Source organism: Hylobates moloch, unplaced genomic scaffold, assembly GCF_009828535.3.
Source record: "Hylobates moloch isolate HMO894 unplaced genomic scaffold, HMol_V3 SCAFFOLD_1, whole genome shotgun sequence".
NCBI lineage: Eukaryota > Metazoa > Chordata > Mammalia > Primates > Hylobatidae > Hylobates > Hylobates moloch.
The window spans coordinates 456,821-471,029 of NW_026652276.1; the positions used below are offsets into that span (position 1 = coordinate 456,821).

Sequence of the window (14,209 nt, forward strand, 5' to 3'; positions counted from 1 at the left end):
GTGTGTGTGGTGGGGCCTGGGCCATGCAGGGCTGCTGCGTCTCTGGTCCCAAGTCCTCATCACAGCACGCAGAGACTGCAGCCCAGCCCCGCTTCGAAACTTCCCTGTGACTGATTCCTGGGCTCTGCTTGGCCCACTGGAAGAAGAACAGAGCAGGCAGAGGAGAATGCAGGTAGGGAGATGCTGTTTATTTTTAATCATCAAATGTGTGTGAACAAAGCAGTCGCCTGTCTACTTCCCGTTGGAAGGAATGCTGGGCACTAATAAATTAGAGGACCCCACCCTCCCAGGGCACAGGGGGACTTTGGTTTCTGCTTCTCCAGAGGTACATGGGGAACAAGCGTGGCTTCTGCCAGACTTGTTTAGCTGTGACCTGCAGGGCAGGCCCCTGGGGCTGCCACTTGGTTCACCAGATGGAAGGTCAGCATGGCTGTGCCACGCTTGTCTGAAAGGGTCCTGGCAGTGGGTATGCAGGGTGTATGGCAGGGCCTCTTTTTCCAGTGCTTGCTCTAGGCCAGTCCTCAGCAGGGACCCTGCTCTGGGGAGAGAGGCAGGGTGTGCCCAGGCTTTGGTGCGATGCCCAGAGCTCTGCTCAGGCCTTGTCTGCGTCTTTGAGCCAGGGGCCTGGGGGCTGTGGCTTGAGAGGCTCCGCGCTGAAGACCCGCACATTTTTCCCAGGGCCCCACATAGCTGCCGGCATGCACTAGGTCTTGGGTGGGGGGATGAAGCCCCTCCTAGATGTTACATGAGGCCCACCCACACTGTTGGTGCCAGTGGGGATCCAGTGAGACCACAGCCACTTCCCATCTGTTGAGAAGCCTCAGGACAGAGGCCACCTCTGTGTCCTACTGTTCTTTGTAGTTGTGTCCAAACCTGGGCAGGTTGAGCGTCATTCCTCCTTCCCCCTGACCATCCCCCCCAGCCTTGAGGAGGGTTGGGGGCCGTCCTGCACGATGCTTGGAGTCCTCCCGGCTGAGCTGCTGGCCCCCTGGATCACCTCCATCCACCTGGAGGAGAGGGCGGCCGTCAGACCAGTGAGCCAGCTTGTGCTCAGACACTGTCCCAAGAACAACCCAGGATACGGGACAAGCAGGACAAAAGAAGGGTTAAAAACCTGGGGCTGGGTTTTTAGAAACCTGGTGTGGTGGCTCACGCCTGTAATCCCAGCACTTTGGGAGGCTGAGGCAGATGGATCACTGGAGGTCAGGAGTTCGAGTCCAGCCTGGCCAACATGGTGAAACCCTGTCTCTACTAAAAATACAAAAATTAGCCAGGCGGCGTGGCGCGCATGCCTGTAATCTCAGTTACTCACTCAGGAGGCTGAGGCAGAAGAATCGCTTGAACCCTGGAGGTGCAGGTTTTATAGTGAGCCAAGATGATTGTACCACTGCACTCCAAGCCTGAGTGACAGAGGAAGACTCCATCTCAAAAAAAAAAAAAAAGCATTTCTGTTTTTTGGAAATGCTGGAAGCACTGCTCAGCCCTTCCTTTCCAGGGCCCAGAAAACTTGCCTCCACCCCCATGAGTAGAAACGGGAGCTCAGGAGACATTGATGTTCCTTGGGGCCCCAGTTAAGCCTCGGTAGCTGACCAGGGCTGCCTCCTGCAAAATTACCTTTCAAATGTGTACTTGCTTTCAGCCCGGAAGAAGTAGACATGGGATTTGAACTGGAGCTTGAAAACATAGTCTTTGTGTATGCCATCGGCCTCGCTGGGGATGCTCACGCTGTAGCCCAGCAGTGGGAGGCTGGCCAGTGGGTAGTCATCCTGGAAGACAGCATAGGGACACGGGTTCCAGGGGCTGGGTTGCCGCAGGGAGTGTCCATTTCTCTGCTACCTGCACAACAGTGGCACGTACAAATGCCCACGGTCCAAGGGAGCCAGTTTCCCTGTTCACACAGCACAGGGTGTGTGGGCAAAGCATGGGAGGGCAGAACCAAAATACAAAAGGGACACAGGTGAGCAGGGTAAGTGTCTGCCAGCATCACCTGCATTGGGCGCCAGTGAAACTCCAGTACCTGATGAGTTTTGTAGAAGAACAAACAGAAGTTGGTAAAGACGACCCAGAGCTTCTGCCAGCCATGACTGTTTTTGAACTTTCTTAGCAGATATCCTGAAAGCTGGTTCTGTCAATAAAGGAAAAGTGCAGGTGCATTAACCAGCACCCAGGACCCCCTGCCCCATCTCCCTGGGGCCTTGTGGGAGTGGGTTTGCTCCCCAAGACTAACCACCTGCATGCTTTCTCCAGCTGAGGCCTTGATTTTACCTCTGGACTGCTATGAACAGCAGCTTTATCAGTACGTAAGTCCAACAGAAGCATGTTAAAAACCCAGAGTGACATTCCAGGCACCAAGTAAAGTGAGTTCCCTTTCCCTGTGCATAATAAAGTCAGTGTTCAGTAACTAGCATCCACAAACCCATCCAACAGCCAGAAGAGAGAAGATGATACCTTAAGAGACAGTACACTGAGCCAAGTCTGGAAGGTTCTTTAAAATAATGGGTGAAGGAGAGGCAAGTAAAGGCACACACAAGATGCCCCACTGCAGCCCCATCCCTAAGCACGTGGCATCTATCCTGCCAGGATTAGGCATGGCTTTAGCGCTGGAGTGGCTGGGCTCACGGGGCTCACATGAGCCTCCCGCCTTCAGGGTGGCGTTCAGGGGTTGCACTCTAAGATGGGGGAGCGGGCCTGGCTAGGACTCTGCTCAGATCTCAGGTGTCCTGAGCTGGCCATAAGCTGGTGGACCCAGGTCAGGGACCTGCTGCACCCTGACCTACCCAGGGTCATCAGGGGAGAGGCTCGGGCTCAGCCCCCTCACTGGGGTGCTGGGGTAGCTCCTGAGCCCCTGCCCAGCAGATTGTGGCTGGGGTGAATTATGGGGAGACAGCAAGAAGGACAAGAGCTCTGGGTGGAGTAAGAGCAGGCTTAGGGAAGGGTGTGGGGGCACCAGGCTGAGGAACCTGGCGACCCACAGTGGCATTTGCAGTGAGATAGGGCTGACCACCCTCTATGGCAGGGCGCCTGGGCAAAGCCTCCCCAGCTCCAAGCCCGAGGTGAAGGGTTTTGGAGGCACTGGGAGGGGGGCTGCAGGGGATGTGTCTGGGAGGGCTTTTCTCAGATCTACTACACACCAGCTCCAGGCCCTGAGGACACGCCCTGCCTGCTGGACTTCATCAGACACCAGACCTGAAACACCCTTTTCAAAGAGGGTTTGACTGGATGAGGGGCACTTTCCATACCGACTTCTACCAAGAGGAGAGTAAGAGGCAGTCCTCTGGGGCCAAGCCTGCCTGCTGGTACCCTCCTGAGGTCCCTTCCTCAGCAGCCAAGTGCAGAGACAGCCGGGAACATTCCAGATGCACTGAGGCGGTACTTGCGGTCGTACCTCGACAGCTGCACTGTGGTCTGCCCTGGACACGCTGGTGTTCCGGTACCAGCACACGTGCATTGTGGTGTTGACCCGGTGCTGGCCATGCCCTTCCAGGGAGCTGCGGGCACCCCGAGCGTCATCTGACTCCTGCTCCAGAGATACCTCGTTGGGGGATCCTGGGGAGAAGTCAGCAGTGTCTCAGGGGGAACCCCTTGCGGCCTCTGCTTGCCAGATACTTCCACCCCTTGGGTTCCTCTCGGGTGGCCCTGGGGAAATGGGGAGCCCTTGGTGCTAGGCCACCTGCTGGCTGAGAGCAAAACCACAGGTGCTTCTGCCAGAGCAGCCCGATTGACACCTCTTCCCGCCCAGGCATGAAGCGTAGCCTGGAACATACCTTGTGGAAGGGGATTGTGTGGGAGCTTAGCGGGCCAATGGGGACCAAGGAAAACAGTTTCCAGAAAAAGCCTCCTTAGATGTAGTGGAGGTCTCCTGGGGGGTCATGGCCAGCACTCACTGGGGGGACGAGTACACACAGTGCTGCCTGGCAGTGCAGGGGCCGTGTCACTGCCACTCTTGGCTGCTTGGATCGCGGAGTTCAGGTCGAGCATCCACTTCTCTTTCTCCAGCCGAGTGCTGCGGGGAGGAGGGCAAGCTGTCAGGGCACCTGTTCTCCCACATTCTGCTTTGTCCTGCCTGGTGAGAGGACTGGGAAACGTGTCCCCTCCAGCGAGACCAGCAGGGAGGAGAGCTGGGAGGGACCTGCATCAGCCTGACCCCTAGGGTGCTGTGACAGGGTTGGGGGGGCCAGGGCAGGGCCCCGGTCCTAGAACAGGGGGTCTGCAGGGGTATTTGTTCCTGAAATGATGTTCTCTACATCTCTGATGCTGAAATGCAAGATTGGTCCTGGTTCACGATCAAGTGAACATTTCCTGGTGGGAACTGAGTGCCCTGTGCTCTGATGCTGGCCAGGGCGCTGCAGAGTCGGAGCTGAGACTCCTCACAGAGCACAGTGTGGTGCTGGTGACCATGCAGGGGCCCCTGCATCCCGGCCACCAAATGAGCTCAGTGTCATCCTTCTGTTGATCTTATTTGGGGAGGAGGGAGCTGTTTCCACTTGCTTCTGTGCCATAGCCTGGTCTGCCTCATGTGAGTCCATACCACACTGGGACTGGGAGGCAGTGTTTGGCTGGGCTGGGTGTAAGCTGCTCTGTTGGGGCTTTGACCACTAGCTGCTGGTACTTCTTGACGTGAGGGTTGGGGAAGCGCCTGTGCCCTGGGAGACCACACGAGCCTGCCCACTCACCCACCCCGTCTTTGGAGGCACTGTGAACCGGAGGGCAGAGGGAGCAGCTCCACAGCACTGGGGCCTGCCACTTGTGGGGTGTTGTCAGGGTTGGCAAGCAGCCCTGCCCCTGACAAGGGCGAGGATGCTCCTTTGGTTGCATAACTTGGAAGCAGAGCTCAGAGTCAAAGGCGGCACAACCCTATAAGGCTACATGGCCTCTCACAGCTCAGAGGACTCAGAGGCCATGGCGAGGAAGTCCCCACCCCTCCATCCAGGGCTGCTCAGGATGGAGACATGGAAGACCCTTACCTGGCTGCCACCACGATTGTTTTCTGAGCCGTGTAGATGGTGAAACAGTGTGGAACAGACCACTCGTTATCACTTTCTTCCGCCTGTGGGTGGAAGAAAAGGTCCAAGTCTTGAGGCCAAAAGGAACTGACAGCCTAAGCCTGAGCAGGACACAAGGTGACTGCTGGCAATGCTAGGTGGGGCTTGGAAGCCCAGTGCTGTCCAAGTGCACACAGACTACAAAAGGCCAAGGAGGACACTGGTATCCCTGCGCCATGGCAGCTGCACCCCAGGGGGTGAGCCATGGGCCAGAGGGCACCCAAATACTCACCGGGGGGTCCAGCACTATTAGCTGAAAATCAAGCAAAGGAAAAAATGTTGAGCATTTTCATTATCCAAAAGGGAGTTGGACAATTCATTTATGAACCAAAGACCAAAACCTAACAGAGCTAGATTCAAAGAAAACCCACTGCAGATTAATTTTAATTATGTGGTTAGATGAAATGATTCCAAAATAAAATATTACCAAATCTAATCTAAAAGCACATACAAGGAATTGTCCCATGATCAAGTAAGGTTGTTTTGGGAATGCAAGGATCGTTCGGCATTAGAAAGCTGATTGATAACATTCATCCTATCAGAAGTCAAAGAGAAAAAGGGAGATCAATTCTTTACATGCTGAAAATGCCTTTGCCAAAATCCAAGGTGTTATTTCTGATAATACCTCTTAGAAACAGAAGGAAACTGTGTCAACATGATAAAGATGATCTTTTCAAGCCAAGAGCCATCATCCTTCCCTTAACAGTCAGGAACAAGGGCCAGTTCTCTGTCCCCAGGACCAGCCAGTTACCAACAACTCCACAAAATGGGCAGCTTCCCTGTGCAGAGCCTGATAAACCAACCAAGCCTCTCACTTGACATCAAAAATCCGAATCAACATAAGCAAGGGCAGGCAAAACATTGTCCAGATGTTAGTCTTCCCGTAAGTTAACACAAAAATTTAATGCAATTTCAACTGAAATCTCCATGGTGTTTTTGGAAGGAATTTGTCCAGTGACTTAAAAGATTACTTGGAAGAATTAAATGCTTGAGAATAGCAAAGAACATTTTTTAAAAGGAGGCAGAATAAGGGATGGCATGTGTTCACCAAACAGTGACTATCTCATATGACACCACTAACTAGAGAGAGTGGACTGATGCTGGGCAGACAGGAATGGAGCAGAATGCCCAGAAAGAACTCGAGTGCAAAGACAAAGGCTTCCATTTGATAAAGAGTCTGAAATCAGTGAGAAAATGAAGGATTCAACAAATAATGGGGAGAAATGTTACTTCTCAATCTAATATCTATCAAAACAAATTCTAGGCTGGGCGCAGTAGCTCACACCTGTAATCCCAGCACTTTGGGGGGCCGAGGCGGGCGGATCACAAGGTCAGGAGATCGAGACCATCCTGGCTAACATGGTGAAACCCCGTCTCTACTAAAAATACAAAAAATTAGCCACCTGTAGTTCCAGCTGCTTGGGAGGCTGAGGCAGGAGAATGGCATGAACCTGGGAGGCGGAGTTTGCAGTGAGCCGAGATCGTGCCTGGGCACTCCAGCCTGGGCGACAGAGCAAGACTCCATCTCAAAAACAAAACAACAACAACAACAAAAAACTCAAAAAAGCAAAAAAGAAATTCTAGTGAGATTAATTAAATGAGAAAAATGAAACCATTAAAAGGTGCCAATATAATATTGGCATGGGGAAGAACTTCCTGAGCCCATACAAAGGATAGAAACCCTCAAGGAAAAGACAGCCAGAGCTGACCCTGATAGGCCCTGATTTTTCAACTTTATGATGGTGTGAAAGTGGTAAGCATTCAGTAGAAACAACTTGAAGTGCCCATACAACCATTCTGTTTTTCACTTCCAGTTTGGTATTCAATAAATTATGTGAGATATTCAACACTTTGTTATAAAATAGGCTTCATGTTAGATGATTTTGCCCAACTGTAAGCTAATGTATGTTCTGAGCACATTTAGAGTAGGCTAGGCTGGCTCACACCTGTAATCCCAGCACTCTGGGAGGCTGAGGCGGGTGGATCACGAGGTCAGGAGATCGAGACCATCCTGCCTAACACAGTGAAACCCCGTCTCTACTAAAAAATACAAAAAATTAGCCAGGCGTGGTGGCGGGCGCCTGTAGTCCCAGCTACTCGGAGAGGCTGAGGCAGGAGAATGGCGTGAACCCGGGAGGTGGAGCTTGCAGTGAGCCAAGATGGCACCACTGCACTCCAGCCTGGGTGACAGAGCGAGACTCCATCTCAAAAAAAAAAAAAATAGGCTAGGCTAAGCTATGACATCAGAGAGGTTAAGTGTATTAAATGCATTTTCTTTTTTTTTTTTTTTTTTGAGACGGAGTCTTGCTCTGTCACCCAGGCTGGAGTGCAGTGGTGTGATCTTGGCTCACTGCAACCTCCGCCTCCCAGGTTCAAGTGATTCTTGTGCTTAGCCTCCTGAGTAGTTGGGACTACAGGTGCCCACCACCATGCATGGCTAATTTTTGTATTTTTAGTAGAGACGGGGTTTCACCCTGTTGGCCAGGCTGGTCTCAAACTCCTGACCTCAGGTGATTTGCCCACCTCAGCCTCCCAAAGTGCTGGGATTACAGATGTGAGCCACCGTGCCCTGTTAAATGCATTTTTGACTATGATATTTTCCTCTTACAATGGGTTTATCAGGACATAGCCCCATCGTAAGTTCAGGAGTGTTTGTTTCAATTCACACCTTCAACAAGTATTTGCTGGGTTCCCTATATGTGCCGGATGCCATTCTAGAGTAAGAGAAACACAACCCATCAAGATGGAGTTTAAATTCTACAAGGTAAAACTAAATTGCAGGCAAAGTAACAAGGCAGTTACTGAGAAAATAATTTATGACTTAATAGTGTTGGTGAGCATTCTTATCATATAAACATTTCACTAATGTGTACAAAAAACTCACAGACCAATGGAGACCAGAGTGACCAGCACACTGAGTGATTCCCGAGAGGAAAAGCACGGAATTCCAGGACACAGGGACGAGGCTGGCCTCACCGACAGTCCACAGGGATGCAAAGTGAAACGATGGGGCTGCTCGACGGGGCTGCTTACCTTACCGACTTGGGAAGAGTAAGAGAGACAGGTGCCTAGCGCTTTCCATGGTGGAGGGAAAGATGCATGTTTAGACCTAGCTCCTGCAGGTGGGAAGGTCAGCTGGCGCAGGTGCTCCAACAGCAATTTAGCAGGAGTGCCCAAGGCCGTAAACACCTTTGCTCAGACAAATCTACATTTTGGAATTGATCTGAAGGACATAATTAAGGATGTGCAGAAAGACAGAGACCCAACAATGTTACAGTCCTCAACAACCAGCCACAGCCAAGCATCCAGTGATAGGTGACTAGTTAAGTGAACTGGGGCTGCTGTGAAAGGAAAGGAAAACCAGTGCCCTGACAAAACAGCCCGTGGGTGATGGCAACTGTGCAGCAGATGCCTGCAGCCACCACTGCTGAGTGGTACAATGATGAGAGAGTTCTTTTTCTTTTTTTTTTTTTTCCTGTGGGTTTTTTTTTTTTTTTTGAGACGAGGTCTCACTCTGTCACTGGGGCTGGAGTGCAGTGGTGCAATCACGGCTCACTACAGCCTTGACCTCCTGGGCTTAAGTGATTCTCCCACCTCAGCCTCCCAAGTAGCTGGGACTACAGGCACACGCCACTTTTGCCCAGCTAATTTAAAAAAAAAAAAAAAAAAAAGATTTTTGGAGATTTGGCTTCGCCATATTCCCCAGGCAGGTCTCAAACTCTCAGCTTCAAGCGATCCTACCATCTTGACCTCCTAAAGTGCTGGCATTACAGGCGTGAGCCACAGCGCCTGGCCAGTGATAAGTGATTTCTATCTTATACTTTCAATTATTTTTTTCCACAATAAAGGTGTAATTTTAAAAAGTATACTTTAAAACAAATGGGGTCTGCTTCCAGTGGTAGCAGATGAGCTAATTCAAACTGACCTCTTCTTGCTGAGGGCCTGAAAAGTGGAATTAAATTTTACAAACACCTGCCTGAGGGTTTTGGTGCTCATTGTCAGGAGGAGGCAGTGCAGAGGGACAAGACCCTTGAAGAAAGAACAGGGGAAGAGGACCCCAGGGAGGGAGGACCCCACTGGGGGGAGGAAGGACTCCAGGGAGGGAGGACCCCAGGGAGACAGGATCTCAGGGAAGGAGGACCCTACTGGGGGAGGGCCCTGGGGGAGGAAGATCACAGGGAGGGAAAATTCCAGGGAGGGAGGACCACAGGGAGCAAGTGAGGACCCCAGGGAGGGAGGACTCCAGGGAGGGAATATCCCAGGGAGGGAGGACTACAGGGAGTGAGGGAGGACCTCAGGGAGGAGGACTACAGGGAGCAAGGGAGGACCCCAGGGAGGGAAGATCCCAGGAAGGGAAGATCACGGGGAGTGAGGGAGGACCTCAGGGAGGGAGGGAGGACCCTAGGGAGGGAAGATCCTAGGAAAGGAGGATCCCAGGGGGGAGGACCACAGGGAGGGAAGATACCAGAGAGGGAAGACCACAGGGAGTGAGGAAGGACCTTGGGGAGGGAGGGAGGACCCCAGGGAGGGAAGATTACAAGAAGGGAGGATCTCAAGGAGAGAAGATCACTGAGAGGGAGGACCACAAGGATGGAGGGAGGACTACTGTAGCACTGTAGTCAAGGCAAATAAGCCGAGAGGGATAGGGCAGAGCTGGGGATTAGAGCCCCTGTCCATGGCGCCCTGGTCAGGAGGCCTGGCAGGGCCATGGGGAGAGACAGTCGCTGTGACGAGGTGTCCTGGACCAATGGCACATCCTTATGGCAAGTCCTGGACTTGGCTACCTGTCTGTACTGTTCCAGGCCTAGTGCAGGGACACACTCAGGGAAAGTGGACATAGCCTCTAGAGCTGCATGAAAGTCTCCCCATGACCTGAGAACAGTATTTCTATCGAACACAAAAAGCACTAACCACAAAGGACAAAGTTGATGAACTGGATCATGCTAAAATGAGGAATTTCTGTTCCCATCCCAGGCATGTGCCTACATGGGACAGAGGGCTGGTGTGGATGTCACACAGGTGGCACAGCCTGAGGAAGATGCCGCTGCAGAGGCTGACTCTAAGCTTGCAGGGAGCAGGCCTTGTCCTGCCAGAGACCACAGGCTGAGTCCAGGTTTCCCTAGAAGGGAACCATGGACTAGAGACAGGGCAGTTTGAGCATCAATAAGAACAATGACCATGAGGGTCAGAAACAACCAACAAGAAATGCCCAGCAGGTGCTGCTCCCAGTGCGGCCAAATACTCAGCAGGTGCTGCTCTCAGTGTTGCTGGGTTAGGATTCGCCTCTGCAGGAGAGAGGTAGGTGGGGCCCAGCCCAGCACCACGTGGAAATCCCAGGCAGGGTGCAAGACCACTCACCAGCATGCCTCGGAGGGGAAGGAGGCCCCGGATCCGGAAGTGGCTGGTCCCTGCGACTCCTTTGCTTGTGTACAGCAACATGTCTGAGAACTGAGAAGCAGCAAGCTTTACATCCATGAACTTCACAAACAAGTGTCTTAATAGTCAGACCAACTTAGACTCTGGCTGCTCATCATGTGGACATCAGATCTATTCAGCTTGCTGGAGATTCTTGGCAAAAAGGGGACTTTTATTCATTCATTTGGTCGTTTTTGACCAGAGGCAGGAAAGGGCCACAGGAACCAGTGCATCTGCTGGGTCAGCTCCCAGCTAGCTTGGCTGAGAAGCTGGAGGCAGTAAGGAATTCTGGCTGGTGCTGACTCAGTTACGTCCTCATCCACATGTTTCAGGCTCGAACCCACTAACTGGTAGGAACAAGGACATGCTGGGAGGGGCTTCTGGGCCAACAGTGAGACTGTCCCGACTGGCCATTGGGCCATCAGTAGCACCTTCTTGCAGCCACATGTATGTGGACTTTACAATCTTTTGGCTTCTGTTTGTCCCATAGTCAGGTGCTCAGAACCTGGAATGAAGAAGGAGGCTGGCCCTGGGGTGGGTGGAGAAGCTGTTTTCTGCCTCTTCCCACTCTGTGACCCTCCCCTGGCCCCGTCTGACTCCAACGCTACCCACCTGGACCAAGCCTCCAAGTGCTGAACTACCCAGAGGCCAGTGGGCTGCCGCTGCACGCGGTGTCCCTAACAGAACTGCTGCCCATCCCCCTCGGGGGGAAGTACAGCTTGAGTGGGGAGAGAACCTACCAGAAAGAACATCCTCTGCTGCAGGCCCTTCTTGGTGAGCTTGTGAAGGCAGCCCTCACGGATGAATTCCTGAAAGACAGAGACAGAGTCCCCTTTCAGCTGGCTGAGGGCAGCTGGCGGATGCGCACTAGCCGGGCTGAGGGTCAGGAATAGCCTTGTGGCTGCTTGTGCTCCTCTGGCTTCTCCCAATGAGGGTCCTCTAGTGGGGCCTCCCAATGGGGTTCCTCTGTCCTCAGCAGTGCCCTTGGTCACCAGGTCCTGTCTTGGTGCCAACAAATTCAGTCCTCAAATCATCTACTGAGCACCTGCCCTGGGCTAGGAGCCCTGGAGCCCTGACACAACCAAGAGGTAGAGCCTGGAGTATTGTTCTTGCTGAGGAGAAGCTTCTGGAAGGTTCAGCCACAAAGATGTCATCTGAGATCAGCTTTGAAAAAACTGGACAGGAGCAGGTTCGAGAATGGGAGGAGGAAAGGAGGGTTCTCCTAGGTATTCAAATTAGCACCACCCCGCCCCGCCACAGGGCACTAGATAAGAAAAAAGAATCCTGCCAGTATCAGACACCTGCACAGATAGGGTAAGCGAGAGTTCTGGGAGCCCCTCGAATTCCTAACCTGGACTGCTCTGGAGCCCTTCCACCATCTGTTCCTTTCAGACAAACAGGAGGAGCAGCAGGTGTCCGGAGAACGTGCCAGGGGCCTGCTAGTGTGAGCAGCCCCAACATACTGCGTGAAGGCGGAAGGAGGAGCATACTACACAGATAATCCTCACAGAAACGCAGGATGAAAAACCAGCCCAAACAGAAACGTCCACCCCACACAATGAAGAAGGTGGTCATATGGATGCATTTGCGTTAACTGGATGGGGCCGGTAACTAAGCTTGTGGCTCTCACTCCAAATCTGCCTGCTGGCCCTACTCTGAGAGGCCACAGGGGCATGACAGGGAGCCCTGGAGACCGCACGCTGAGGTCCCTGTGAGCTGCTGGCAATTGCTTGGCCCTGGGAGTGGCAGTTCCTTCCAGCCACAGGCAGCAGCATCACCCTCAGAGACCCCAGGACTGGCTGAGCAGCAGCCCCCTCTCCAGAGCTCCCTCACAGGATGTGTGTCCCAGACCCACGGGGCACCTTCTCCACCATGCACTGGCCCCGCTGCCAGCTGTGAGGCTCAGCACCATGGGCCTCTGACCAAGCTGTCAAATTTGTTCCCCAGCCCTAGGATAGTACCTGTGACTCACAGTTCTGCCACCTCCCTGACACTTCACAGTTCTTTTTACCCTTTGGCACCTCATCAACCTTATACCTGGTTAACAATCCTTGCTATTGGCCGGGCGCGGTGGCTCACGCTTGTAATCCCAGCACTTTGGGAGGCCGAGGTGGGCGGATCACGAGGTCAGGAGATCGAGACCACGGTGAAACCCCGCCTCTACTAAAAAAAATACAAAAAATTAGCTGGGCGTGGTGGAGGGCGCCTGTAGTCCCAGCTACTCGGGAGGCTGAGGCAGGAGAATGGCGTGAACCCGGGAGGCGGAGCTTGCGGTGAGCCGAGATTGCGCCACTGCACTCCAGCCTGGGCGACAGAGCGAGACTCCATCTCCAAAAAAAAAAAAAAAAAAACAATCCTTGCTATTACATCCTCTGCTCAAATAACTGGCATGGTTTCTGTTTCTTGACTGACACACATATTTAACTCAGGAAGACAAGAAATTCTGGGCTATACGGACGTGACTTTAGAGATTTTGACTAATAATAACAAATTATTATTTGAATTTGCACAGCATCTACTTCATGCAAGGCCCAGGGCTGAGCAGCTGACATAGATTCCTTGTTTATCCTCAAGACCTCCTGCCTCAGAGAGGGGGCGCAGCTTGCCCAGCCCACACAGGAAGTGTGGAGAGCCTGAGTTTGATGCATGGCTCAAGAGCCTACACCTTTGCCTATGTAACTACTCTCAATTGTCTTTTCAGTGACAGTTCCCTGGGCCACCATCTATAAGACCCTGCACAGAGATTACTAGGAGAAATAACGGTATGTAACATGAGCCCTACTTCCAGGAGTTCCCAGCCAGAAGCAACAGCTCAAAGCTATGCAACCAAGGAGAGAAATGAAAGAGTGGTGGTCCTAGCACCCGATCAAAGCCCAGACTCCCAAAGTGGGGAAGGTTTCCTGTATATTACAGGCTAATTCATTTCTCCAAGCTTGCAGTTCCACATTTTCAATACCTTCTTCTAACAAGGCTAACACAGAACATGATTCATACACATGCTTCAATGAACATGTGTGTGCGGAGACAGGAAACATCTCCATGTAATTTTTAAAACAATTTTTTATGTTGAGAGCATTGAGTTCAAAGCAAAAAGCACTAGTGACAAAAAGTAACTGGCCTAATAGACATATAGACCATGGGATAGAATCAAGAGTCCAGAAATAAATCCATATGTTTACAGTCCATTTATTTTTTTGTTTTTGAGACAGGGTCTTGCTCTGTTTGCCCAGGCTGGAGTGCAGTGGTATGATCACAGCTCACTCTAGCCTTGACCTCCTGTGTTCAAGTGATCCATTTGCCTCAGCCTCCTGGGTAGCTGTGACCACAGGTGTGTGCCACCATGCCAGGAATTTTTTTTTTTTTTTTTTGGTACAGACACGGTATCAATATGTTGCCCAGGCTAGTCTCAATCTCCCGGCTTCAAGTGATCCTTCTGCCGTGGCCTCCCAAAGTGCTGGGAATACAGGCTTGAGCCACTATGCCCAGCCCCCATTGAACTTCTACAAGGGTTACATGACAGACAATTCAATAAATGGTGCCGGGAAAACTGGACATCCACATGCAAAAGAATGAAGTTGGACTCCTACCTTCCACTATACACAAAAACTTACTCAAAATGGATCAAAGATCTAAATGGAAGAGGTAAAATATAAAACTATTAGAAGAAAAGAAACAGAAGGGTAAATCTTCATACCCTGGGTTAGGCTTTCTTTCTTCCTTTTTTTTCACAAATACACAATTTTGTTTGCTAT

The 14,209-nt window shown here is 51.9% G+C and overlaps 1 protein-coding gene across 6 annotated transcripts in view; it reads right to left on the reverse strand.

Annotated features, from left to right (window-relative positions):
• Window positions 1–167: 167 nt before the first annotated feature.
• Window positions 168–14,209, reverse strand: part of FARP2 (FERM, ARH/RhoGEF and pleckstrin domain protein 2) — a 142,002-nt gene continuing 127,960 nt past the window's right edge. For 5 of the 6 annotated variants that reach the window (XM_058436407.1, XM_032761258.2, XM_058436406.1 and 2 more), the window contains 8 exons: window positions 11,198–11,266; window positions 10,401–10,490; window positions 4,965–5,047; window positions 3,885–4,003; window positions 3,386–3,546; window positions 2,018–2,125; window positions 1,615–1,766; window positions 168–1,007 (listed from right to left, as the gene is read on the reverse strand). In XM_058436407.1, coding sequence (XP_058292390.1) covers window positions 890–1,007; window positions 1,615–1,766; window positions 2,018–2,125; window positions 3,386–3,546; window positions 3,885–4,003; window positions 4,965–5,047; window positions 10,401–10,490; window positions 11,198–11,266 — 900 coding nt within the window. In that variant the 3' untranslated portion in view covers window positions 168–889. Of the gene's footprint in view, window positions 1,008–1,614; window positions 1,767–2,017; window positions 2,126–3,385; window positions 3,547–3,884; window positions 4,004–4,964; window positions 5,048–10,400; window positions 10,491–10,552; window positions 10,963–11,197; window positions 11,267–14,209 lie in introns of those variants that run through there. The other variant, XM_058436418.1, reaches the window with a different exon arrangement.